Genomic DNA, 27,266 nt, shown 5'->3' with positions numbered 1-27,266 from the left:
TGCGTCTCAAGAGGCTAAATTGACTTCCAGTGCTTGTCTCTTCTGATTAGATTTCACCTGTCCTCAGACACCCGCAGATTAAATAGAAGACAGGGAGTATAGTTAGAGGATTGAGATGAACCCACTAACTTTAGCAGTGAGTTTTTGACTGACATGTGGTTTAGTTCCTTGGAAAACTTTTGAGTGTGTTTTTGTGTTTGTGTGTCCACTATTCCAGTGCATGCATATGTGCTTACGTGTCTTAAATGCATCAGTTGAGTGTCCATGCACTCTGTATATGTTTAAGCAAATGCAAATGCAAAAAAATGTATGTGTGGTCACTGTTATGTTATTCAAGGCACAAGCTGTATCTTGGAAAGGCATTGTGGTCTCCAGAGTCAGCGTGCAGACCCTCTTCATCATCATTATCATTATCATCATCAATCATCCTTCAAGTGGCATTTCTGGACCAGGAAATGCACTGAACCACTGGTCTGTCTGCAGTTGGATATTATATTTGAAAGGGGAAAGATGGTGGGAGAGAAGGCATTAAAGGAAAGAGACAGGGGGGCATGGAGAAAAAGAAAGTGGGTGGAAAGAAAAAAACACCACGAAGAAGAGTGATGTTGAAGTAAAAGAAGCGTCAGTAGAGGTGTGATTAAAAAAACGGACGGCAGAAGCATAGTAAAAAGGTTTAGAAAGGAAGACAACAGACAGAAGGGAAGTGTTCAAGGAAAACAAATGGCATAATTAATCACATTTGAAAGAAGGTGATTGAAAGAGAAGTCCTGTGTTTGGAGGGAAAACAGTCTCACCACAGGGACTCCAGTGACATCCACACTGTATGACTTGACATCAGCCCCCCCCTCCCCCCCCCCTCAAACGACACACACATGCACACACCTTGGAGGTGAACTCCCCCCAATAGGTCAAAGATCAGATATGAGGAAAAGCCAAGAGGTAATTGGCTGACCTCTGTCAACAAGGTCTGTTGGTTTTAAAGTGTCACAACTGACACAAGAGGCAGAGCGACAGAGCTTGGCTGTAGTTTGAGGACAGAGGTGTATGATGACATATGGACATTTTGAGCTAAATCAATACAATTTGAATATATTTATACATTTGTTGGCATTGTCTTTTATCAGACCGAACCAAACCTTTAATTTCCCCCAAAAATACTGCATACAAGGCCTGAGTCATCACAATTTCCTCTTATAGACAAATTCAACTTTAATAGAAAGTATTATTCAGTGAATCGGCTCGGATTTATGAGTTATATTGTTATTTCCCACATTCTTAATAAGACTTCCCAGCAACCCTAATAATACTTTCTTTGCGAGGCTTTTTCAGGCCAACTTGAAAAATTGAAATATCACTTTCAGAAAGCTACTGTTTCATATGTCAAACAATATAAAAAGTGCTGCAGTAAAACAGTGCTGGATAGCCATACTGGGGAAAAAATATTTATAAGTGCAAAGCAAAGGAGACTAATACTCAACACTGACCTCCTGCAGCTCACAGTTTAATATGAAATCTTCTGTGGTTGCTAGTATTCCACAAAACAACAGAACAATGCAGAGACTTGATAGCTTTATAATATTATTTTAGCAATGAAAAATACAACATAAAATAACTACAAGGCTTAAATTTAAAAATTGCCCTTTTGGGATTACACGGTTGTTTCAAGGGGTAATCTATGTTCCATGTTATTCACTTCCCAGCTCTAAACTCATGCTGGAAAAATCCATAACTCAATAATATATAAGTGAAGCGTGGCTGTTATTCAGCCTGAAAAGTGCTCATATAGATGTCATTCAAGCCCCAGAGCTTCACATTCTTTTAGGCATCAAAAATAGGCGTAAAAGACTAACACAATATTAAAACCAGCTATCCTCTCTTACATATTGCTGAGGCATGTGTGGGATGACGTGTGGATATGATTGTGCGCTTGTGTGCGTGTGTTGGTCGAGGTGTTCAGGACAGGGGATCCCCAGTGCATGTTTGACTCCAATTTAGATAGCAGTTTCAGAAACATTTATAAAGTCTAGAAACATGTAATAGTCCATATCAAATAGAACAGATGTGGGAATTTAGACTGAGGTGGAAATCCCCAGGTATTCGCCTTAAAACCCCAAACACACATTCGCACTCACACACTTCATCTTCACAGTTTGGAATCCCCCGATCACAAACTCTTCACAACAATAGAGCTGTGATGAGTTTATATTGCTTTAAAATAACGAGAAGCTTTTTATCAGCTGATGAAAAGAATGTGAAACCATCTCTGTCTTCCTTTGAAGACCGAAGCACAAAGATGATTTAACAGTCTTTCACCCATTTGTGATTTCATCTGGGTACACAGTATCAACAAAGACTCAGGTGTACAACTGCACGTGCACACGTACAGGCACGCACACGCCTAAAGTATGCACACTTGGACGCACGCACGCTCACACAAATATACAAACCCTTTGCACTGATAACAACAACAGTTTGTTCTCTTTCAGCTGTCTTTGAACAGACACATTAAGTTTGTCCTCAGGGCAGTCTGGAAATGATACTCAGACAGAGAGAAGGCGCTTGTATGAGAGATGAGTGATATATAAACTAATCTCACACACAAATTCCCATCAATCAAAAACACTCATTTGGCAGCTTTCCCCTTCGGGCTCCTTATCTAGCTGATATGAATAAGTCTGACTTGGCAGGAAGTAATGGGGTTGAAGGAGAAAAGACAGAGGAGAAGAGAGAGGGAATTTTATGGTGCCGAGTCCAACCACAACTGAGTGGTGGTGAAGATGACAAATATGAAACTGTATCAGCTTTAAAAGCATGAAGATGAGAGCACACGACATGTCAACTTGTGTGAACAAGCCTTAGCTTTAAACTAGTTAGTGTGAGAGTGTGTGTCCATGCACATTCATAGTGACCTGGTCCATTGGTGGTCGGTGGTTGGTGTGGGGGGGCCCTCTTGGCAGGCTTCGTTGATGCACATTTGCTGGATGCAAATGGTGAGAATGGTGAGGGTGATGTTGAGGGTGGATGTGATCTTCCTCGTAGTTATCCGCTATCAGCTTCATTCTGCTCTGAGTCTGACAAAAAAGATAAACAAGAAAATTTATAACTGGCAATTATAACATGCGTAAACTAGGCCGGTTATTTCCCCATCACTGCTTATTTGTTTCTTATAAGTGAACCTAGTGCCTTAGAATGATTAGGCTGAGAGATTCTTGGATGGGGGGGCAAGCATGTTGAAAGCCATCAAAGATGATAAAAACAGTGCCGCTAACAACACTTGACAGGTCGTAAATTGAGTGAGTTGGAGAGCCTGATAAAAATATTGTAAGTCTGTCAAATGTCATCCATATTGCAGATTATCATTTAATTGAAGTAGATGAGTCCTGGTAGCAAGAACAGTCAGTGTGTGTTTCAAGGAGCCTAAGGCCACAGGCTTTCTGGCTCGAGTGAAGCAACCTCATTTTAGATGTCATTGATTAAAATTACAGTCAAATATGCATGCCTGTAAATGGGTAAGAAAGACTATGTGTCCTTTGTTTGTATGTATGTCAGTACATCTGTGTGTATTTGTGTGAGTGTTTGCGGAGGAGGCTGTCATCCTGCCAACATCATTGCTTTGGAGAGAGATAACAGCCTAGGCTGACTAATGTTAACAATCAGCCTAAATCCAGCGAGGCCAGCTGTCTGGGAGATAGACAGAGACAGAGTGGGTGCAGATATATTGACAGGCTCAGCTTTATCCCCTTAACTGCAGATTCTTCCCCTGAGGCCGGACATGACTGCAGAGCGGGAGGCGGGATTGCGTATGGGATGAAGATGATTGGAAGGAAAGATATGCACACGTCTCTCATCCAGAATGCTGTGGTCTTCCTGGTTTAAATGAGAGACAGCCGTGGCAAGAAGAGACCAAAAAATCTGACTCAGCTGTGAAGATAGGAGGGAGATGGTGTTACAGTAGTCAGCGGCCCGGGGACATCACTGCTGTGATAAGGAGCTCAGGCCTAATGACTGAGGAAACGAGCCAGTCAGGATCACAGGAGAGGATGTGGCTGGTATTAAAGAGGTTAGCAATTAGCTTAAATTGGAGAAGAGCTGCTTAGATAAGGTGAGAACATTGACACCGTGGGGAGAGGGACAGAGAAAGACAAAAATGAAGAGTGAGGGATGGAGGAGGGTTCAGACAGACACCAGACCAGTGGTTAAAGCAGTTAAAGGCTAGGTTGAGGTATACAGCCCTCCGTGACCTCAGGTGTTGACAGTAGCAGGTGTGACTGGGTGGGGCTGGCTTCAACGCAACAGTTACAGAGCTGACACCTGTCATTGAGGCTAGGACAATTACTATCATATACCACGCAGCTGATGACACTACTGTACTGCTACACAGTACATGTTGTAGACACAGATTCTTCCCCATTGTCTAAGAATGGCATTTAATTCCCATAGAGAAATATTTTTGACATGTGTTCAGTCCTTGCTGCTCATCTAATAGGAACCACATCAATTGTTCCTTTTCATCTAATCATAACAACCATATATGGTAGGATGAGAAGTCTACATCTGTGAACGTAGTTAATATTTAACAACCTGAGACACAAACACAAATGAATGAATGCAGTGATGAATTGCTTCTGGAGGAGTCTTACTGTGTGGTCAGGTCAGCCCACATGTGGCCATCCAGTTTCTTCAAACAGACACATGAACACACACATGCAAAAGCACACACATCCACTCTTTTCTTACAGGCATATTCCTGTGTGCACGTGTAAAGAAGGTCTGCACATATAAAATGTCTGTGTGGTGGAATGTGTGTGTTTTAATTAGTGTTAATTAGAGGCTTTGCAGAGTAAACAGCTCAGTAATGGCCTCCAGGCCTGCTTGCAGATCAGGCAGTCTGGAATAGACACAGGTGGTACTGCTAGCGGAGGAGAGGAAAGTTCTTCATTGACATCCCTAACCATAACAGATTTGGCTTATATGCTATGTGTGTGCAGTGAGTGGTCTCTGAATGTGTATCAAAGAGCAGCTGCTGGTGTAAACATGGCAATGATGATCCCGCTGCCGTGCTCACAGCTGCATCCCAAACCTCAATCCAAGCCCTCTGTAAATCACAGGCCTGTCCTGATTAGAGAAGAGCTGTGTTAACACATATGGACACAGGGGGCTGACAAGAAAGGCCTTAAACAAACAGGCAGCTGGGGAAAGGCTGCACAATTTTCACAACACTTGGAACTTACTCCTTTGATCAAGTCTGTGTGTGTTTGTGAGAGCACAACATTGCCATGCTATCCCAGTGAAACTGAGTAACACAGTGACCCCCGCTCGAACAGGCAGGATAGTTTTACATGAGTCAATTTAAACGGTATACGTCTGCGAACGCAAAATCCATTTTTTAGCACAAAGCGAGAGCATGGATGCTTAAGTCTGTGCAAAAAGGAGGGGGGAGAGAGGGAGAGGGAAAGGGAAAAGGAGAGAGAAAGTCACAGAAAGAGGCACACCTCTGAGGACTCCAAATTCATCTTTTTCATTCTCAGCTTTAAAGCACTGGTGACTTTGGTCATCCATCACTACGATGGGACCACTCAGAGAATTCCCACATGGGGACACATTTGTTCTGACTCTCTCTTTGAGAAGTCTAAACACTACACTTTTCATGCACATGTCTGTGTGAGCATATATGTCTGTACCTTTGTATATGTGTTTTTGTGTGTCCCAAAGAAGCCCTGTGCCTCAAAGGGAAGCAAACTGCCTGAGAGCGGAAAGTTTGTCTTAGACCGGTGGCTTTATGCAAACACACACACACATGCACACACACATAGATGATCTTCCAAAAGAGGGATGTAGGGAGGTCACACAGGGCATTGTTATCTGTAAATCTATCTGCTGTCTACAGATCAGCTTTCTCCTATGAGACTCTGAGTCCCATAATTCTTTGGCATTTCCTGGTCAGTTTCCTTCCGCCATCGGCTGATGAGGACCTGAGGAAGGCAACCTATCCTCATACATGTGCCAACGGGTCAGAAGACAGAGAGCCGGTGTGTGTCACATCGAACAACATGGCCTCCAGGGAGCTCATTCTGTGGAAAGGAAGGAACCCAAGTAGTGCAAAGACTCCCTTAAAGAGCTACTGACTTTACAACCTCCATAACATTAATAGATGACCCACACTTTTAGGGCCCTGTTGCCAGGTGGCCATAACACTGCCTGATACACCTCTCCACTTAGCAGCAGAACTGACATGGATTTATAATGCATATGTGTCTGAGGACTTTTGAAGAAGCCAGGTTTGCATGTATGAGAAAGCAAAGCAACGAAAGTGTGTGCAAATACTGCCCACTCTTCTCCCATTCTTGCCTTCTTTTCCTCTCCATTCTGTACCTCTGTTCCAGGCCTGGAGGCCACATCATTGCAATTAGAGCTCATCACATCATCAGGTGGACTGTAACTGCTGTTTACCCAACGGGAAAACATGACGCATCCAATGGCGATAAACAGATAATAGGCTTTCCTTGAAATTCCTCGAATAGAATTGCACCCCCTAGGAACTGTTTACCGTTTACGAGACACGAACAAACATAGGTCCGCACATAAATGTGCAGCCAGCCACTGCATCTGTTGACTTCTAACTGCACCATGTTTCCCAGAAGCCCCTGTGACTCAGGAGACCATATATGTGGACTCCCTGCTGTTGGCTCATTATCGTTAGCATTCACGATAGCTCAGTCACTGATGTGGTCTGACCAGACCTTAATGACCCACATACCTTCATCAGCGTCAGGTTAAACTAAGAGCCAGGACAGACAAATAGGCGTGTGCACGTAGGTATGCGCACGCTGGAATTTCTATCTGTTTGACCAGAGGATGTGAAACAGAAAAGGTCCGCCGTTGACTCATCAATCATACCCACCTACGTCTGTGACTTGAGTGCCTTTAACAGCACTGATTGCAACATGATTGTTAGGAGAACAACTCTGCTCACATGTTTATGTGCCCAGATTTGGACGTAGCTCCTGCATGACTGGTTTGGCTTATGATGACTGAACATTGTAACTGTGGTTTAAGGCGGGGAAGTCTACTCTGTTAACTACCAGGAATTATTAACCTCTACCTGCTCCTTGTTTTAAAGTTCAAAGGTCTGCCCATGAGGCTGTTTAAGTGCAGGCAAGGCCTTCATCATCTACAGCAGGTTTGAATTTTAAGTCCTTTTTTGTTTCACAGAGCCAGAATCAGTCCTAAACAGTGACCACAAAGGCCAGGCTCCATTTGATTAATTTGCAGGCGAGTCAACCTCTTAGACCAGGAGTGCTGTAAATGGAGGGATGTACCTGCTGTTTCAGTTGGTGCATGAGCCTGTCTTTCTCCCTCTTCAGAGCCATCACTTCCTCCTGGGCTTTCTTCCGTTTGGAGGAAGATAATTCCAGCAGGGCGATGTTAGCATCCTTCTCACTGATGGCTGCCAGCAAAGCCTGCTGCCTGAGATGGTGAGAGCAGAAAATATGGAGAGAGGCAAGAATGAATGTTATCAAAAATGGACAGAATATTTAAAAAAGGGTTCAAATTTCAAAACAGTTGAAATGTAAAAAAAAACATGCTTTACAGAGCAACAGAGAAAACAGACAGGTGGACACGCAGATCCACAACACCCATATCTGCAGCTGTGGGCCTTTGTACGTAAGCAGATGTCACAGCAAACTCACTCATTCCAGAGCTCCTTAAACTCAGACAGAAGTTCTGCAGAAAAGAAGCAGACATCTTTGAAGTGGTCTGCTAAGTGCTGTCTTAGTGGTACCTCAGTGTGACTCATGGGCATGTAATAATGTAATGGAGACTAATAGAGCAGGCTGAGGAGGATATGACATCTTACCTCTGTCACCACTGCTTACCACAGGGTGTGTGTCTGTCTGTGAATGTGTGTGTGAACGGGGTGGGTGTGTGTGTGTGTTGTGTGTGTGGGGGGGCAACAAATAACAGTCTACAGGTGCAGAGGAAACATACCAGCAAACGTCATCATCCACACAACCAGATGTACAAATGTACACCTACAGGACTCATGAGAATTCCTTGCGTAAGCCCTTTGACAGAAGTCTGAGCCTTCAGAGCAGATTTGTGATGACTATCTGGGTCATCAAGCATGATGTTGTACATCCACTGTTGTTACAAACGCACATTCTATCGACTCACTCTTGTAAATACACATTCCCATAGATAGCCAGGCGCACACAAGTCCTCTACTATAGATGTTGACCTCAAGACACTGTAACACACACATTTTTGTATGCTTCCTTGTCTCTGCAAAGTTAATTTGAAAGACCATCAGGTCTCAGGTTTCAGATTTCAGGCATGGTATAGAGCTGTTTATCAGAGGTTAGGCTTGACCCCTTACTTCCAGTGAAGGGAAATCTTGATGCTTCAGCATACCAAGACATTTTGAACAATGCTATGCTTTCAACTTTGTGACAACAGTTTGAGGAATTCCCTTTTCTACTCCAGCATGACTGTGTCCCAGTGCACAAAACAAAGTCCATAAAGAATTGGTTGGATGAATTTGCTGTGGAAGAACTTGACTGGAAAACGCTGACCTCAACCCCATCGAGCACCTTTGGGAAGAACTGGAACAGAGACTGTGAGCCAGGTCTTTTTGTCCAACATCAGTGCCTGACCTCACAAATGCACTACTGCATGAACAGGCAAAAACTCCCATAGAGACTCTTCAAAATGTTGTGGAAAGCCTTCCCAGAAGAGTGGAAGCTGTTACAGTTGCAAAGCTGTCTATGTGTTTAGAATGGGACGTCTTTAAAGTCCCTGTTGGTGTAATGCTCAAGTGTCCCAATACTCTGACTGTATAATCTATTTTAAGTTGGATAAGCATAACGTGGCTGCACTCCAAACTTTTGAATCATATTTCAAATTAAGAGGGTATTAAACCAGCATGGTACGGTAATGTGTGGGTTTGTCTGAGGTGAGGGGTAAAGGAAGAGGAGGAAGGAGGGTACATTCAAAATACACTTTGGACTCAATTAAAAATTGACCTGCACTGGAGTGTTTTTATTCCATGATTTAAGTCCCCACAGAAATAACTCAATTGTGAAAATAAACATGCTGAACTCAGAATAAAGTCCTGCTGGCCTGAAACTCAACATTCAGTGTTTTGAGTACAATTATCTGCATGCCGCATCTGGATTCTGGATTCTCCCATTCAAGGCCATTAATATATCTGTGTGTGTGCATGCATGTTGTGCATGCATTTGTGCGTGCAAGCCTGTGGGTTCTGACATGGATCAGAATAGCTAATCACACCATTAATCACAAAGCAGGACACTTTTTGCCGCCCCACACCTATGCTTTTAGTCTTTTCAATGCTCACTGTAATGCAGAAATCTTTACTGGAATTGTACCAATGCAAGTGCTTTAGGCTGCAGGCTTATTCTGCTTGACCTGGCCATTCATGAATGGGGAAAATAGTTCTTAAAGTTAAAAAAATATATACTCTCAAAAAAAATCCACAGTTAAAATCCACAAATCAAACAACTGTGTCATTAATTTTGAAATCCCTCTTCATACTGTCAAGCTCCATATCCACAGCCAAACAAACCTAATGATTAATTTTGGATTTTTAAGTGCGGCACAACAGCAATCCCAGTTCCATTACTTTATCTTTGACTGTGTGAGCGTAGTGATGCACAGAGTCAAATAAGGGCAAGGAATGCAGCACAATGTGTCACTGTTCCTAAACAGTGTGTCAGATTAACAGCCTTAACCTACTCACCGGATGGTCATCTTTACACCACACTGCCAGACAAGGAAACTCCAGTGTGAGAACACATCCCAATAATCAAAAGTAGCAGAGCTACACATATCTTTGTTTCCTTTATTAACTGCTTGCATACAGCTTGAAAATTGTGTCTGCTTATATCAGTATGTAACTGTAAAGGTCTAAGGTTAGCGGTACTCACCCCCACCATAGTTTTAAAGGGGAGGTTTATCTAATCTGTGAACTCATCTGAAAAGGACAAACAGAGATCCATCTTGCCCTGATGAGCACTAAGTCACTTCATCAAGCATGATTACACTCCCATTTATCAAGTTCCCTCTGCTAAGTGAAACTAATGAAAGACATGGTGTTGGTGTTTGTGTTACAAATGAATAATAATAATAATAATATCAAAAACACTAATAATAATAGTAATGTGATACTTTGTTGATTTCAGAAAGTGACACACTCCCAGGTTACTCAAGCCACGTACAAAACCTTTGTAGTTTCTCTACATTCTGACATTTTAGACGTTGTGACTGACATTGCAGAAAAGGTAGAGGAAATTGCAGAAAAGGAAAAACTATACTTAAACTGAATTACGGTATATTTGTTTTTTGTTTTTTTTTCCAGAACGTGCCGTGGTGCTGTCATATCTATGCCGTCAGCCGAGCACAGATTTTACAACTGAAAATTATTGACTGACCGAAAGACTTTCTGAGCCTGCCTGACTGAACTAAACCTCTGAAGCACAGTGGCTGCCATGCTTCAATGCAAGCTAAATCACTTCCAGGCTCTAAATTAACCGAGCAGATTACACTGCTGTCTCCCTGTGGGGGCTCTCTGAGTGGTACTGCAGGATTCTGCTGAGTGATGTCTTCCTAAAACAATAAAAAGGAGGACATTATTATGATTAGCCAGCCTGTAAACTTTGTCTACCACATCCTCAATCAGTTGTTGTGTTTGCCTGCGTGTGTGTGAGTGTGTGTGCTGATTAGTATTACTAACAGTCTTTGAACCTGAATCACTCTGGAGTATTTAATCACTTCTAATTTGAGAAGCCATTTGGCCGTAGTTGTAGAACACACTTGCAATGTACATGAATCTAGCAGACAGGATTCATCAATCAGACACATACACACACACTCTCTGTCTCTCTCTCTCACACTTACACACAGCAGACACACACAAAGACAAATGCTTGTACTGTATCTGTTGGCTGATCTCGAGTGGGTGAACCCTCTCTCTTTCCTCCCCTCTTGTCTCCCTCCCTGCTTAACTTCAACTTGGCGTGTCCTGCACAAACAAAGGATTATCTTAATTTCCCTTCTGATTGAAAGGGCGACAATGATATGGCTTTTCATGACGAACCTGCGATTACTCTTTGTAAAAGTCAGACCTCATGCGCTGAGAAGTCATAAGGCATTCCAATAAAAGGACAAATAAATCCCACTGCTGGATCTCAGGTGTCAAAGATCTCATGAACTTTAGCTTGAGATAAAAGTTCATTGGCTGACAAAGTACATTTGATGCTCATAGAAATAGTTGTGAATTTATATACATCTCACATTCCTTGTATTTTCTTTTAGTATCACAGTGAAGGATAGAGAGAGTATGTAAGGTTCCACAGAAAAGCACTGACTGGACTGACATCTTATTTATAAGGGGTGAAATTCTCAGCTTGGCTACAACATGTGATTCCAATTGAAACGTCATGGTCCCTGGGACATATTGAGACATTTGGATCCACAGAGGTGGGAGATGGATGGCTAAAGTACATGACCATGCCATGGGAGGTGAGAGGGAAAAGAGGGGGGTCAACAAAGATGATATGGAATGAAAAAAAGGAATGCAAAAAGTGGAAGAAGAGGAGGGTATGAAAATGTGCGGCGGAAGGAGATAATTCAGGACAAAGGAATGAGGAAAGAAAAACGAGGAGAGAAGACTTTGATGAAGACATCTTTGAGGTGGGGTTCCTGTCGAAATGGACTGTGATGTCACAGGACAGATGGGAGACTGGCAGGTCACACGGATTTCTGGGTGACGAGGGGTTAAGATGGGGTCAAAAATCAGCATAAACACACATGCGTACATCTGCACAAAACAAATTCAAAGAAAGAAGATGTCATGGGACGTTAACTGTGGTTGTGAAGAAGGAGAGAAAGCACGGAGGAGTAAACGGGTCAAGAATAAAAACGATAAAAAAAAAAAGAGATGAGAGAGATGAAGGCAATAAAAAAGAGGAGAGTGTGTGTTTGACAAGACTGACTGCCACCTGTGCTGCATGAGAGAGAAAAGAGTGAGGAAAAAAGAGAGCAGGAAGAGAAGAAAGGAGCAAAGGTAGAGATTTAGGAGTCCCAGCCTACCCTAAATCAGCTCAGCGCACTCCATGTTATTCCTAGGCGTCACGGTTGAGGGATGTGTGTTTATAATTTGTGTTATGACTTACTTGAAATTATGAGTGTGGAGAGTCAGTGGGACAGAAACAGATGCGTCCGTGTGATGCCCAAGGGAACCATCAATACCGTCTGCCCCTAAGTGCAGTGTGTGAGTGTGTGCACACGCATTTGCCTGTCTGTCCACACATTTACGCTTTCATGTCCCTGTGTGCACGTGTGATATATTTCGTTAGCAAGAACATGGGGAGCCCACTAATATCTGTTCCCAGAACATCCATTATGAGCTCTTCTAGTTTGTGATCATGCCTTTCCACCACTTAACTGTCCAGCGCTGCAGAAACATTCCACGGGCATTTTATGGACGCTCCTAGATTGTGAGTGTGTGTAGGTGCGGCACAAGGCTGGGGGCCCCCGGCTGGGCAGTTCTAGAGGCCTGTGGTGAGAGCAAGCAGAGGACATGAGAGTGGGGCATGTTTGAGTGACACTATTATTTACGGCCTCAGAACACTGTGTTATTTACAACTGAGGAGGTAAGGAAAATGTCTATTTCCAACATAAAACACACGCTCTGCCTTCATTTGGTAAGCTTATTGCAAAGCCAGTTAAGATGGTAAATCTATGTTTCAACTCTAAATGTGGGTTAAATGTATTTTTATGAGGTCCGAGTTTTGGCTACCTTACGTAGGATTAGCCCAATGCTAACCTGTAGCAGCTAACCTGAAGCCACATGCCACATGCACCTATCGCTCACTTTTCTCTGTATGCTTCCCTGGATTAAAGCCATTATTTATTTTAATTTATAAGAAAGGATCTATCCATATACCTAGTACAAAAAACCTGCATGCCTATCTTGTTTGAAAATTCATGTCAACTCCAATATTCCTCTTGAACAACTATATTAGACAGTACACGCTAATCCTGAGCTTCGAACAAGAATGATAAACTTTACATGCTAACCTTGAGCTGTGCTTCCCAAGAAAAATTCATGACAGCAGATGGTTCTCCCAGAACTGGGCCAGGTTGTGTGTGTTTTCACTTCACTAATAAAATATACAACTCACTTACTCCGCTCACCCCCACTCCCACCATAGTGCTCTGACTGGTGGAAGGAGGGGTGGTCTAATTGAAAGAGTATGTATCAGTTTTACAGCAACAAAAGGGAAAATACGAGGGGACAAAAATCAACAAATCTGCCAAAACTAGCCAAATGTTTAGAGTGGTAGCAAGGACGAGGAGAGATGGTTGACTGCTCCCAGAGATGAGCAGGACCAGACGGCCACTGCTGCATTCCAGTCAGAGAGACAGGGACCCAGACGGAAAGGAACAGAGAGACAGAGAGAGAGAGAGACCAGGTGGGTGTGTGAAGACAGAAAAATGAGACAAAGAGAAAAATCCAGCTTTCCCTCAAAAAATCTTGCCAGGGCAGTGCCGATATATAAAAGACATATGGATATCATTTTAATATACCTTGATCTAATTTAAGGGAAATGATCATCATATGCCAACCAAACATTTGTAACCCTGACTGGTTAACCTACTAATTAACCAATCATGATGAAAAAGTCCTATTTGGAGTTTTTGGGGGAACTATTTTTTGGCAAACAACAGCCTCTGCAGTCTGTTAGTGTGCATCCCTAAGTCACAGTGATGTTGCCAGGTTTGACACCATTGTGCCTGCACTGAATTTGACAAAATCCACTGAGATGCTGCAAGAACAACTGGATGGATAATCTGTTATTTGTCAAAATATACTGAAACTTTAAGAGTCCTCTCTCACTTCAAGCTCCACTGCAACACCTTCTGAGGATCAGTGCAATGGAGGATCATTTTCTCTTATTGTAAAAACAGGACAGATAAATAAGCAAGACCTAGTGGGATGTCAGTGGTGGCTATCATGTGCACTTTGGATGACTCTGGGCGTCTCCATGTGAGTGTGGGTTTGCTTGAGCGTGCACATGTGTAACTTGGAGCTTTCACATCAATGCAAGAAAAACACAAATCCTCATCAGATTTGTCAAAAGCTTCTGCCAAGCTCAAAACTGCCTTGCACAAGGCCCATCTACAAAGCCCTCTACCATTAAGATGAGCTCTGACCCTAATGCTCCGGAGATCCCACCAATACCTGAGCAGTGTTTTCCACTCTCTGAGAGAAAAGGGTTTGTTTTCCGTCTTCACTGGCGCTGACACTGAAGGTGTCTCCCTGAAGGACACAAAACAAGACAGGGGGCTGTACTGTACCACATACACGTAGAGCTCCCCCGGCTAGCAGTCAGACACACACACACACACACACACATATAGATATATATATATATATACAACAGCTGGGTTGTTTAAAGCTCCTTGTCATCTGAGAGAGAGGTGAAGGTCACAGAATGAGTACCACTGCTGCAGTCACACTACTGTAAGAACACACACACACACACAGAGGGAGAAACATACACACATATGCAGCATGTTAAGAAAGAGCACTAAGGCCTCAGTATAAACACTGATGAGTTATGCTCCCCCCCCCCCATCTGTCTCTGATCCAACCAGAACACTGCACTGTCCCACCCCTTGTTTTAAAACATCAAAAGATGAAACTATACAATATGTGGCAAAGGGGAGGCAGCTTTGTTGAGTTCAAATTAGATTGCACATATAAAAGTAGAGCCACCTGTCGCACACATGCAGTTTAATACAGGGCAGAATGCTAATTCTTATTACTGATTCATCATTTAGTCACTAAAATGTCCGAATCCGTTTACAATGTAAAACAGCAAGTCCTCGCATCTGAGAAGTGCAAAGACATATGTTATTAATCCATTATCAGAACTGATTGAATGATTATTCAACTAATCATTTCAGCACTTGCATTTTGTGACTTCAGGTCCCTCTCTATGTGAAATAATCATTAAACAATTTGCATAATGTCAAATGATAATTGCTAATGTTAGATACAAACACTCAAGTAAAAGAAGCTACAAAGTCGGCACGCTAAACTGTCAGTGACTTAAACTCAAAATGCGTGTCATTTAAAACAGAGGTTCTCTGTATTGTATCGCGTGTTCTTGTGTTAAAATAACCTTCTCTGAAAAAACAGGCTCTTGAACATGAAGGTCCATAACTCCTCCTTTCCTCCCTTTCTTTCACTAATCAAAGAGGGGAGCCACTCATCGCAGGAGAGAATGGCATCACCTCCGCCTTGGACTTGGACTTCTCTATCATTCGACTTCTCACTCCCTCTATCATTCTTTATTTGGCTCCGTCGTGCCCTATACTCACTCCAGAGTGGGCCTAAATATTAAGTTCAAGGAGGTTATGCAAACACGTTGAAACAGCCATCCTTGGCCTAAGTATTACCCTGAACCCTTCAATTACCAGCCTTGCTTTCCTCTCTCCTCATTCCTCCTGCCTTTCCTGTCCTCCGTACGAGTTCTCTCACTCCGGTCATCTAACTGCAGCCTGGAAATACAGCGCACACTCATGACGTGGGGCCAAAAAGCCTTAAAATATCAGGGGCAGAGAGTACAACATGGTGGCGTACTATTACACATGCACGCACGCACACAGACGTGCACCCAAGATACACACTTGCATACAAACCGATGAAAGACGGGTCCAGAAAACAGTGGGAGCAAGTACCCTTGGTGTATTTTCTCTGTGTTCCAAATGTAGGGCCTGGCGGTGGACCACAGCTGAACCACAGCCGACATGCGGTGGAATGGGAGGCCACCACACTCACTTCCCTTAAAGGAGCCATAGAGACACACACACACACACACACGCACACACACAAAGGCAATCACTGAATAACACACACAGACACACACATATTCAGCAATTTCCTGGACAGCACTGTCATGGCGATGGGAGTCCATGTTTAAAAAGTGGTTTGAGGTGAAGGGACAGAGCTGTATGGGCTGTTTCCCACAATGCTTTGCCAGACAATTACACAACCCAATTAATGTGGTTACTACAGCACAGCTAGGACTTTACTCTGTGCGAGCCGAGTGTGCATGTATGTGTGTACGCTCCTTTGGCCCGTATTACTCTCAGAATTATAGCTTTCCTTGGAGCTTGAACCAGTCAATTTCCCGTCAGCATGTAAAGGACACACAAGGTCAAACTAACATTCACCCCACACCCCATCAGCCAATCACAGTTATGTCCAATCACAGCCACATCGGATCAAGAACTACAATATCCACAAAGAGCTGTGAGTCTTACCAGCAGAGAGCTCCACTTCCTGAACCGACTGCTGGGAGAGGTGTTTTGTAGAAACAGTTTTGAAATTTAATTTAATGTAGTGGTAAATTGTGGTATTTTCGCAGTCCCTGCAACATACTGTTTATCTGTAAACATTGTGCCTATAAAAATATATATTAAAGTTACTCTGTCACACTGTATAATAACGTTTCACAGACTCAGATATAAACAGTGGTTGAAGAAGCAGGTGCAAATGAAGTTGTAGCTACTTGATGTGCAGCTAATTTGAATGAGCTCATATACTGTTCAGTGGCTAAAGCATGACAAGTAAAATCTTAATCTTACTATGGCTGTCAAATAACAGTAGTGGAGTCGAAAAGTACATGGAGCAGAGACGAAGGAAATTTGAGTATACTTAGGTACAATATTCACATAGATTACCACGTAAAGCGAGCACACACACACACACGCACACACACACACACATCTGCTAATAATTAGCAGTTCTCTGATTCCAACCTTGGTTAAAAGTTTTCTTTTAATGAAGGGATGTAAAATGTAAGTAAAACAAAAAAAAGCTCAAACTGCTGTGCTTTGTGTTGGAGCAGCAGGAACCACATGCTTTCTTTACAGTCTGTTACACAAACACACTCTGACCACATGCTAACTTATACAGACTCCATTAGTCCTATTTGAAAGTGCTTTAAAGTATACAGAGAGGAAAAATACAGTCAAAGCAAAAAAAAAAAATGATGAAAGACAGACAGAGATGCAGACACTGTCAGACAGACAGAAAGTCTCTCTGTCTCTCTCTCTCTCTCTCACACACACACACACACACACACACACACACACACACACACAGTGTGAGCTAGGTGAGGCTAGGTGCTGATTAGAGGAGCTGTTGCCAGGTCTGGACAGGTCTGCTGTGTATTTAGACAGATCAGTAAGGATCATGAGATCAAAGGGTAACATGATTACTACCTGGCCCTCTGATAAAAAACCTCACTATTATTTCCCTGTCAGTACACACAGAAGTACATGTATAGCATATTCACACACACATTCAAATAAACTCACTGTCGTGGGTCCCATCATGAAAAGACACACAGTAGGCACACAGATAGACAGAAAAACACACACACACACCCCCACACGCACAGAGACAGACATATACCCACACCACTCTATAATCTGGGTAATTTGTACGTTGAAGCTAGTGTAGACAGATCATGCCTCTGGTACATTGAGTCTGTTGTGTCACTGCATTCGCTTGTTTGTCAGTTGGTGTGAATTCCCAATAGCGGCTGCGAGCGTGTTTCATGCGAAGAAGACACACTGAAACAACCTTTTCTTGTCATAATGGCACTTCTTACTGGTAGAAGACTGAGCATTTATGAATTTTACGAGTGTATCAAAATTGAAGCTGTGAGCAGGGGCACGCAAGCGTGTGCGTGCGAGCATGAAATAGCACAAGTGTGCACCTTGTAATCACCGCAGGAGAAAGTACGCTCACTCCTTGACCTTTCTGCTCATTGCTTCAAGTTGTCTTACTGGAATCCAGTTTTCCTTTCACCTTTATTATATTTTGTCTGCGGTCTGCTTTTTCTCACAAACATGCATAAATGTATAAACTGATCCAGAGACAGCACACGCAGAAACACAGACGGTACTGAACTGTGATAAGTGCTTGGCCAGCCCTCCTACACACCTGTGCATGGACTCCAGCATACGTCTGGTTTTTAATAAAGAGAGCAGTGGTAGTTTGCAGTCAGATGCTGCTGACAGACACACTGATTTCCAGATAGATAACACACACACACACACACACACACACACACACACACACACACACATAGACAGCCAACTCCAGCTCCCTTGGTAGATTACATCACAGTTATTTTAACAATGGCTTCCACTCAGTCCTTTTGCTGGCTATAGTTACATACAGAAGTGTGTGTGTGTGTGTGTGTGTGTGTGTGTGTGTGTGTGTGTGAATGAATTGATTGATTGAATTGATTTTTCCATCTCTCATTCTTGAATATGATGCTCAGAGTTTAAGTAAGATAAACAAATTAGAATAATAGAACTAAATATACAGGCTCTTTAAAGAAACAAATCAAAAATGTGTCTGTGCGTATATGCAGAAACGAGAAGGAACACAGCTTGATGCATCTGCATCTATGCACGTGTGTGTGTGTATGCAGTAACTGGGGACTTTAGGAGTGTTACGATGTGTTGCTCTGCACTCCACTGACACTGGAGAGTTGTGGGTGAGAGTGGGCTCATTAACTAAATGAGTTCCTAATGTACGCTGACTTTTGCACTGTTTCTCAGACCCACATAAACAAAACTACAGACTTCTGGAGCCGATGCATCGTTACTGACCTTTCGTCACTTGTGGCTTTAATGTCATTCAGCTATGATGATTACATGTTTATCAAATATAACTTACATGTAAATGAGAAGATTCTGACTTCATCTCATTTTGTTCATGTATGAACCAGCTAGGAGTTAACTCCAGATGCTCAAACATATCTACAAATAAGCATTCCCACTTTTAAAGAGTTCAGTGAATCAGACCTAACTTTAGAACTGATATGAAGTGTGACAATATCCTAACAACAGCAGGTTAGAGAAGTTTATCAGTATTTCTGTTGCCTGGATGTTAAAATACATTTGAGGTAAAACTTAGGTGAAACAAATGTTTCCAGTTCTGGCTTCACAATACATTGTTGAATTTTCCACAAGATTTTGGAGTATTTCTGTGGGAATTTTTGCCCATTCATGCAGTAGAGCATTTGTGAGATCAGACACTCATGTTGGACGAAAAGTCCTGGTTCACAATCTCTGTTCCATTTCATCCTAAAGGTGTTGAGGTCAGGGTTCTGTGTGGGGCAATCAAGTTCTTTCACGCCAAACTCATCCAAAAATGTTTTTGTTGACCATGTTTTGTGTACTGGGGCACAGTCATGCTGGAATAAATAAAGGTCTTCCACAAAATTGGAAGCATAGCATTGTCCAAAATGTCTTGGTATGCTGAAGCCTTAAGATTTCCCTTTACTGGAAGAAAGGGGCTCAGCCCAGCCCCTGAAAAACAGCCCCATTAAGAGGTGTGTCTGGATATTTTTGTCTGTATAGTGTATAATAGAATAACATCACATGATTGATCTGTCTTCTCTCTAAGCACTAAATAATGCTAAATCTGATTAGACTATAAAGACACAGTCCTGGGCCTGCTCTGTCTGCATGCCTCTGTAACTTTGTTTGGGTGTGTGTGAGGGCTTTGTAAATATTGTGAAAATTATGTCTGTTATAGAGTTGTCAGGTTTCCCGCCACTGTTAGAAACGGCAGAGGGACCACAGATGAATTTTTGTGTTTCCTGGACTTTGATGGAGAAACATACTGAGATGCTACAGAAAGCGAGAATTACAGAGGAAGTACAGATATGGTGAAAAGGAGTCTGCAGAAAAGAGGTCTACACCAGTTACAACTAATCTTACATCTACAATGTGCATTAACGAACAGTTCTCATGTTTGTGCAGGAGATGAGCTGGAGACCACCTCTGGAGATTCAGAATAGACTCTGCTGGAAGGATATGGATGCACAGACAAACATTTTGACATGAAAATCTGCGTGTATCACAGAACAGTAACTTTAAAAGAAGGTGAAGAGCATGCAAGGAATACAAGTTAGCAAGCAAAAAAGAGAAATGTTTATTGCTCTTTTACATGCAGTCATGCAGTCAGACATACCAGGAAGCTGCTTAGAATTTTGGGGAAACTCTGGCACGAAACTGTCTTGACTGACATGTCAAGATGCCGGGTGTGTGGCGTACGTGCAGACACATTCAGGTTTGTTTCTGCATCTATGTGGATGACTGCATTTGGTGTTTATCCTGCATCTGCACTGTTTTTGCCAATGTGTCCGTGTGCATGCGTGTGCTTGTGTGTTTACTGTGCACCGAGCTCCCAAAGTGACATGTCAGGACACTGATGTCAGAAAACAGAGACAGTCTCAGTCTGACAAACAAACCATGCCAGGAGGAGGATCTAAACAATGTGCCGCAATTGCTTTATTACTCAGTGTTTGCCCTAGGTGTCATGTTACTGAAGTCTTCAACACCATAAAAGCCTTCTCTATGGTTCAACACTGTGTTTGTGTGTGTGTTAGCTCTGGCAGTCTCCACTATGACTGGTTATATTGGACATGCTCAAACAAAGCCAAACACACAACAGGAGCCGCAAGCAATTAGGGCCTGCCATACTGCATAACTCCTCTCTGAAGAACCTCTGGTTCCCCATTTGCCATCCACCAGTCTCTTTCTCCTCTACCACAAATTTTAAGTATTGAGCTACCATGAGCCTCCATCCACAAGACACGCATTCTCACATATCTGTCTCAGCATTTGCACACTCACACTGTGCTGGCATCCTGTGTGGCATCAGTGGCAATCATACTGTTTGTGTGTATGTCATCTTCAGGATTAAGTTGTAACCTCAGTGGGCAGAACATCGCTGACTGGCACGGGAATGCCTGTAACGTTAGCAGGCAGCATAATCTTCTGGATTAATACATATTAGGTTGGTTTAACAGAGAGCCGGGTGGGCCCTGTGTCTCCATCTCATCTATCACTGGGATAAATTTGACTCTATCCACATCATGTTCTTACAACTGCTTATTTGACTGGGCTATTGTTTGTTACAGTTTAAAGCACACAATTTATACATGTCTCATCATGGTTCTTAAATCACTTCTGATGATTAAGATATCTTCTCATAGCAAGCAAGGCCAGTCATAGTGAGTGATGGACATCCAGCTTGAATCAGATCATCTGGAGCCTGAATAGAGAGGGTGATATCTCACTGCCTGTGGCTTGGACAGCAGACATGGTGAAGATCTGTTTCAAATCAATGTAAGAAAAACGGGTAAAAACTCAATCTGGGTCAACTTCTTTCTCCCTCTGCCCCCCTCGACCATTTTCCTCCCCTCTCTCTTTGTCTTTCTGTCCTGCTCTCTTGCTGTATTTAGGTGTCTCTTTGGCCTTTTGTCACTCAACACATCATAAGAGAGACGTCTCTTTTTGGAAAAAGGGAAGGAGGACAGGATGGAGAGGCGGAGCAGAGTTGCAGTTGTAGAGAGAGTGTTGGATATGCTATGTGTGTGTTTGAGGGCATGTCTGTACCAGTTGTGTACTAATAAAGCTAATGACTGCCATCTGGATATCTGAAAGATTTCTGTATTCCTGCTTTTTTCATGTCACCAGGCCATTATTCCAGCCCAGCCCATATGCCACTTCGTAAAATCAAACCAGATTACTTAAAGCCTAAGACCCAGTTGGAATGAATAAAATGCAGATTGTGCTCAGATGACAGTGATGGAGTGAATGGATGGTTATAAGTGCATTTGTGTGGACATGCATGTGTATATTTATATGTGCCTGCACAGTGCAAGAACAGTGACACAGTCCTTGTTGCCTACTTATGTCAGACATATGTGAGTATGTGCATTCGTACCAAAATGCATACCAATTTGTGAGTATGTCAGGAGACTGCATACCTCTGTATGTTTGTCCTATGTGTGTAAACCTTTTGTAGTGGCTAGCGTAGCTCTCTTGTTACACATGCACATGTTCTTTATGGGTTGGCTAATGGAGCTGAGTTCTTCCTGTCTCTGTGATGTGGTTTACTGTTGTTTGATGTGCTCAGGAATCCTGCATAGGAGAGCACCCCGAGCCGATCTTATCACATAAAAGCCTTTGCTATGGAAGAGGACACTCAACTCTTTTTAACTTAATAGAGATCTCTGTCCCTGTGAGGCTGTGTGTGTGTGTGTGTAGCGAGTGCATGTGTGCACCATTTCTCCAATCCAATCGAGTGTGTAACCCAAGGCCAAACACACACATTTGATTCCAGTAAATGCTGAACCCGGAGACCTGTGGCTTGAACGGACCAGAGACCTGTCAGATATGTCAGTGCTTGTTACTCTGAGTGCCGTTGTGTGTTTGTGTGTGTGTGTGACAGAGGGAAAGGAAGAGTTATTTCTTTTTAGATTTCACAATGAAATCATAAAATATGTGATGACAATGTATGTTTCAAGACAGGCCTTAGCAACTATGGTATATATGATTTCCTCAAGAAGGTAGGCTACTCAGAACTACTGACAGGCATTTGAGTGATAATATAGGTAACATTAACTTTAAGTTTTATGAATGTTTTCAAGGTTTTCAACACACAAGGCTTGAGCGAATACCTGGCTAAAACAAGTATCCGGTACAGATTTTTGTGAATGTAAACATCATTGATGTAAAATGCAGTTTGAGGTGTCCTGTCAGTTGTATTACAGGCTTCTTTTTTGTAACTGTGGTCTACAGGGAAATTTTTTTTTTTGGGCCGCAGAAGACTTTTTTGCTGTAATACTGTGAGCAGCCACTGGGAAAACTGGAAGCAAGGCTGAGTGGTGCAGATGAAGTCAGGTTTTAATAACACATTCAAGGCTTAAATTAACAACTTCCACTTAGCCCAGAGAACTTCCAGCTTAAGTGCCACCCACTTACATTTAACCCCCCATTGTGAGTATGGCTTTGGATACAAATAATTTAGTTGGTTGAGCAGAAACAGATTATGATGTACTCACTCATTCCTACAGCAGACAGTCAGTATCTGTACAAGAATGAATTGAAAAGACTGGAACGTAAAAAGACTGTTGCCTCATCAGGTAAAACCCCCCTTTTTTAATGGATGTTTTCAACTGACTTCAATTGAAGAGACAAAAAATAGCAGCAAGAAGAAACATCAAACTAATACATGCTGCTATCATTAATACACGCCATCCATCGTGCTTTATACATTGCTTTTCACTGCTGAGGACTAGTACTCTTCAATACAGCATCTTGTGGCACACTCATCTTCTGCAGCATCTTTTGTAGTCGTTCTTAACATTTGGGCATGCCCTGTATTTGGATGGAAATCTAACCATTGTGTAGAGAACAACAGCGTACAGACATTTCTTTCACAGTGACAGTTTCCGATCCAAAACACCAGTTTATATGATTTCCTGATATCCGAGAACATTACATTATTTGCGTATTAGGTAAAATGTCACCTTTAAGCCAGTGAGACAGCTGTAAACTACCACTACCAACATTAAAAGATAAACTCGATGATAATTAAGGAAAAACGTTATAAAGAAGGCTTTTTGATATCATTACCAAAATGGATTTAAGGACATTTATCTTCAAAGGCCACCAGAGGAAAGCTATCACCGAAAGAACTAACTAACTGATGATTCCTGTGTCGTCTGTATGGCATCTGTGGATTCCTGGCTGAATTTCGACTCTGAGAAAAAGTGTGGTTTTTGTTGCAGAATGCATGAATGGGTGCTAGTGGTTCAGCATAAACACAGACTGAGATAAAAGGAAACACACCACCACAGTAACAATAATGTCAACCTCATGCTCTGTCCAAATGCCTCGCACTTCATAATAACGGAAATGGATAAATATTAAAAAATTCACTGAGGTTTTGGTTACAGTAATGTCAGGGTACACACACACACTGTCTTGTTCAGGTTTTGATTATACTAAGTTAGAATTACATGCTAAAATGACACGACATGTTCCTCAGGTCTCTGATCTTCACTTACCGTAAATTATTCCAGACATAAACACACACGTGTTCATATCAAGACATTCATGAATGGCCTCATTCTCAATCACGCATGCACACACTGTCTATAGTCTGTGTTTCATCTACAGGCTGAGAGTTGTGCCATTGTCTTTGCTCACACTCCCTCTAGCCATTCTTGTCTCTGCAGGATTCCTGTGTTGTTTATTTAGTGGTGACCAGTCCTGCCTCTGCGCAGTCTGTTTGCCCACATGAAGGCCTTTTCTGTCTTATTGATGCTAGCTTTAAAGATGAAGGACTACACAGATTAAACTGTGGTTGCCATCTTGAATAGATGTGACGCTTGCTCCAAATAAACTTTGGGTTTTAAAAGGTTTTTTTTTTCTCTCAGTCTCTTTTTGTTGGATTTTTGCTTTGCTTATTCTTGGACATCAGCTCTGATATCGTAAAAATCAGACACAAGTTTTATTGCAGAGTTGTGAAAGTTAACGGTGTCTGTGAGGCTTGTGAATTGTAATTTCTCTCCACAAACAAATAAGACAAATGCAGTTTTTTGTTTTAATGACTCCAGTGAACCCTACATTCTGTCCTGATCTTGTATTATATTTTCTTCTTATTCTTGTTCCACTCTTCTTCTTTCATTTCCTTCTCTCCATCTCGCCTCTCTTTTATTCTTCTCTCTTTCTCCTTTCCAGCTCTAAACTGTGCTGTGGATATCCCCAGCCCCAAGAGGGCCGTCATGTTTCCAATATGTCTCCATTTAGCATAGAGCAAATGAACAAAGAGCAGGGCCAAAACAAGAGCAGGAAAAATCATCACATAGCCACTGGCACAATCTGCTTATCTTTCACTGTTAATAGGTCTCATGCTCTTCATATCATTGCTTCTATGTGCACACATTCACACACACACACACACACACACACACACACAGGCAAAGATAAAGTCATGTATGCACATGTTGTTCTTTGCACACAAACACATTCAATGCACATCATAAGACACGCTCATCCAAACTTGCTTGGGCTGTTTCCTGCCACTGCCGAGAAGTACATAATGATAATTACAGTTTGGGTCTACATCCCTGAATTAACCAGATCAGACACACACAATTCAGAAGTGCCAGGGGCTGCTTTGGTGTACGCTGACTGGTGTTGGAGCAGCCTGATGCTTGGAAGCGGTCCGTACTACTATTGTTCTCTATTAAAACCTCCTGGGAACCATCTCAGCAAGCCTGAGAGACGTGCAGAGCCAATAAAACTTCAGTCAAACGAACAAAAGACTTAGCCCTTACTCAGGGCTTTATGTAACAATATGTTACTCTGATTGAAGAAAACTAGGTGAGAATGTGTAGAAGTAAAACTGCAAAAACGCAGAAAGAGCTGTCAACATGCTGCTATTAAAACTCCTTTTACATTGACCTGTAAAATGTGAGAAACAAAGACACAGGCAGATTAAGACAAATACATACTTACACAGATAAAGCCTGACAGATGCAGCTAGACAAGCCAAAGAGGAGGAAAACCAGGACCCAAAGCCCAGGTGTGTGTGCCAACCACAGAGGCTTGGAGGTGTTTACAGTGTGTGAATATATGCCAGTAAGCTCCATTGACTCACTTGTGTGGGTATACCAGCATTTCATGTGCCCATAATGGTAAACCATGAGGACATTTCAGCAAACCACTATTTTAATGGTTGTTTTACAGTGCAGCATATCCAACAACATATCACATACAGCTGCATTTAAAATATCTCTTCCCTCTTTCTTTCTAAAGTTTCTCACTGCTGAGAAACTCACTCTCTTTGGGCCTCAATGTCTCCCGCAGGGTTTTTATCCAGCAGCGGAAAAATCAACCAAGACACGAGAGGAGCTTTAGATACGTGTTTGTACACATAGGGTGGTGAAATACATTTAATAAAATGCTTCAAGACCCACCCAGACAGTCGAGGTCCTGTGATTTGCCTCCTATTTCCTGTACCTCTCTCCCCTCTTTCCTGTCTCACCTGTACTACCTGCATGTCCTGTCCACTATGAAAGTGAAAAAAATAAAGTAAAACACTTGATTAAGCAACCTTCAAGAATGAAATCAAATAACTAGGCCATTTCAGATTTCACATGCAGGAGACAAAATATTTGGTTCCTTTCCTCCTTCATTTTATCCAACTAACCCTCAGCTTCATCATGACCATTTCTCTTGCTAACCCACTAGTTTACAACGCTGATCCGAACGTTCAAAAATGTATCATTTAGCCAACGAGCTAAATGTACTTCGATTTACAGTGATTACATTTTGGAAAAATGTGTGCCCTGTAGGTCTGTCAACACTGGCCAAAAATTAAATTAAAATATTCATTCCAAAATAAATACACCAGCTGAAATATATTAAAATTTTTGTTAGATGTTTAATGAACATGTGTTGAAACTTTAGACATTATTGAGAAATACGTCTATTGCAACACAAAGACAGCAAAAGCAAATCACAAGGCCTACATTCATTTTCAAGGGGAAGCGAACATTTGCATGTGCAGTATGAGAAAAGTTAGGGAGTTTAATATTCCATGAACGCGCAGGACACTCATTCCAGCCAAACAAAATCTTGCTCCATATCTAGATCTCTCAGTATGCTGCTAATAACAGAAACTCACTATGGCAGTTTCAGGTTTATTGAACTGTTTGATCAATCTCCCCCCTTACGACAATAACGACAGGAAAAGTCATGCTTGGAGGAAATTGGTTGAGATTACAGATGTGCCCAGTGGAAAATGTTGACAGCGAATTGATGTAACATGATGGCAAACCCGCCGCTTTTGGAGTGTGTGACCTAGCACAGTGTGGACTATTTTTGGGGTAACAGAGTTCAGTGGTTTTTAAGATAACTGATCTTTTTTACTGATTATATATATCTTCTGTCTGACTATGCAGTAAGCAAAATAACAGCCTTTTGAGACAAAGGGAAAATCTCTTCAGTAAAGAAAAGCCTTTCTTTGTGAAGGTGCACTTTTGTTCGACTAATAACCAAAAAAAGGCTAATCAATGGTGGTAATGTATGCTTGTGATCTATAATGCTTGCTCATTGTCCTGATTCTGTCTGCTTAAAGTAGAGCTGGCAAGTTTATTGGGTTTTGAAGAGACTTTTATATTGCAGCAGAACTACTCATTTAGCTGCAGTGATGCACAGCTGTTGAATGCATAAGGGTGAAACACTGGAGTTAAACACTGGGGCTCCATCTCTGCTGCTATCGGTTAATTGAGGTATCTATCGGCATATATCTACGCCTATCTGTATATTTATCTGAATTCAAA

The 27,266-nt window shown here is 42.1% G+C and overlaps 1 protein-coding gene across 13 annotated transcripts in view; it reads right to left on the bottom strand.

Annotated features, from left to right (window-relative positions):
* Positions 1–27,266, bottom strand: part of LOC124063278 (ERC protein 2-like) — a 149,886-nt gene that overhangs the window by 36,636 nt on the left and 85,984 nt on the right. For 12 of the 13 annotated variants that reach the window (XR_006844079.1, XM_046396745.1, XM_046396746.1 and 9 more), the window contains 2 exons: positions 7,320–7,467; positions 2,910–3,071 (listed from right to left, as the gene is read on the bottom strand). Coding sequence is in view for 11 of the 13 variants with exons in the window: in XM_046396745.1 (XP_046252701.1) it covers positions 2,910–3,071; positions 7,320–7,467 (310 nt within the window). In the remaining 2 variants the exon portion in view is untranslated. Of the gene's footprint in view, positions 1–2,909; positions 3,072–7,319; positions 7,468–27,266 lie in introns of those variants that run through there. The other variant, XR_006844080.1, reaches the window with a different exon arrangement.

The sequence above is a fragment of the Scatophagus argus genome, chromosome 8, assembly GCF_020382885.2.
Source record: "Scatophagus argus isolate fScaArg1 chromosome 8, fScaArg1.pri, whole genome shotgun sequence".
NCBI lineage: Eukaryota > Metazoa > Chordata > Actinopteri > Scatophagidae > Scatophagus > Scatophagus argus.
The sequence above is the reverse complement of the archived record's forward strand: the minus strand, read 5'-3'. Positions and strand labels throughout refer to the sequence as shown.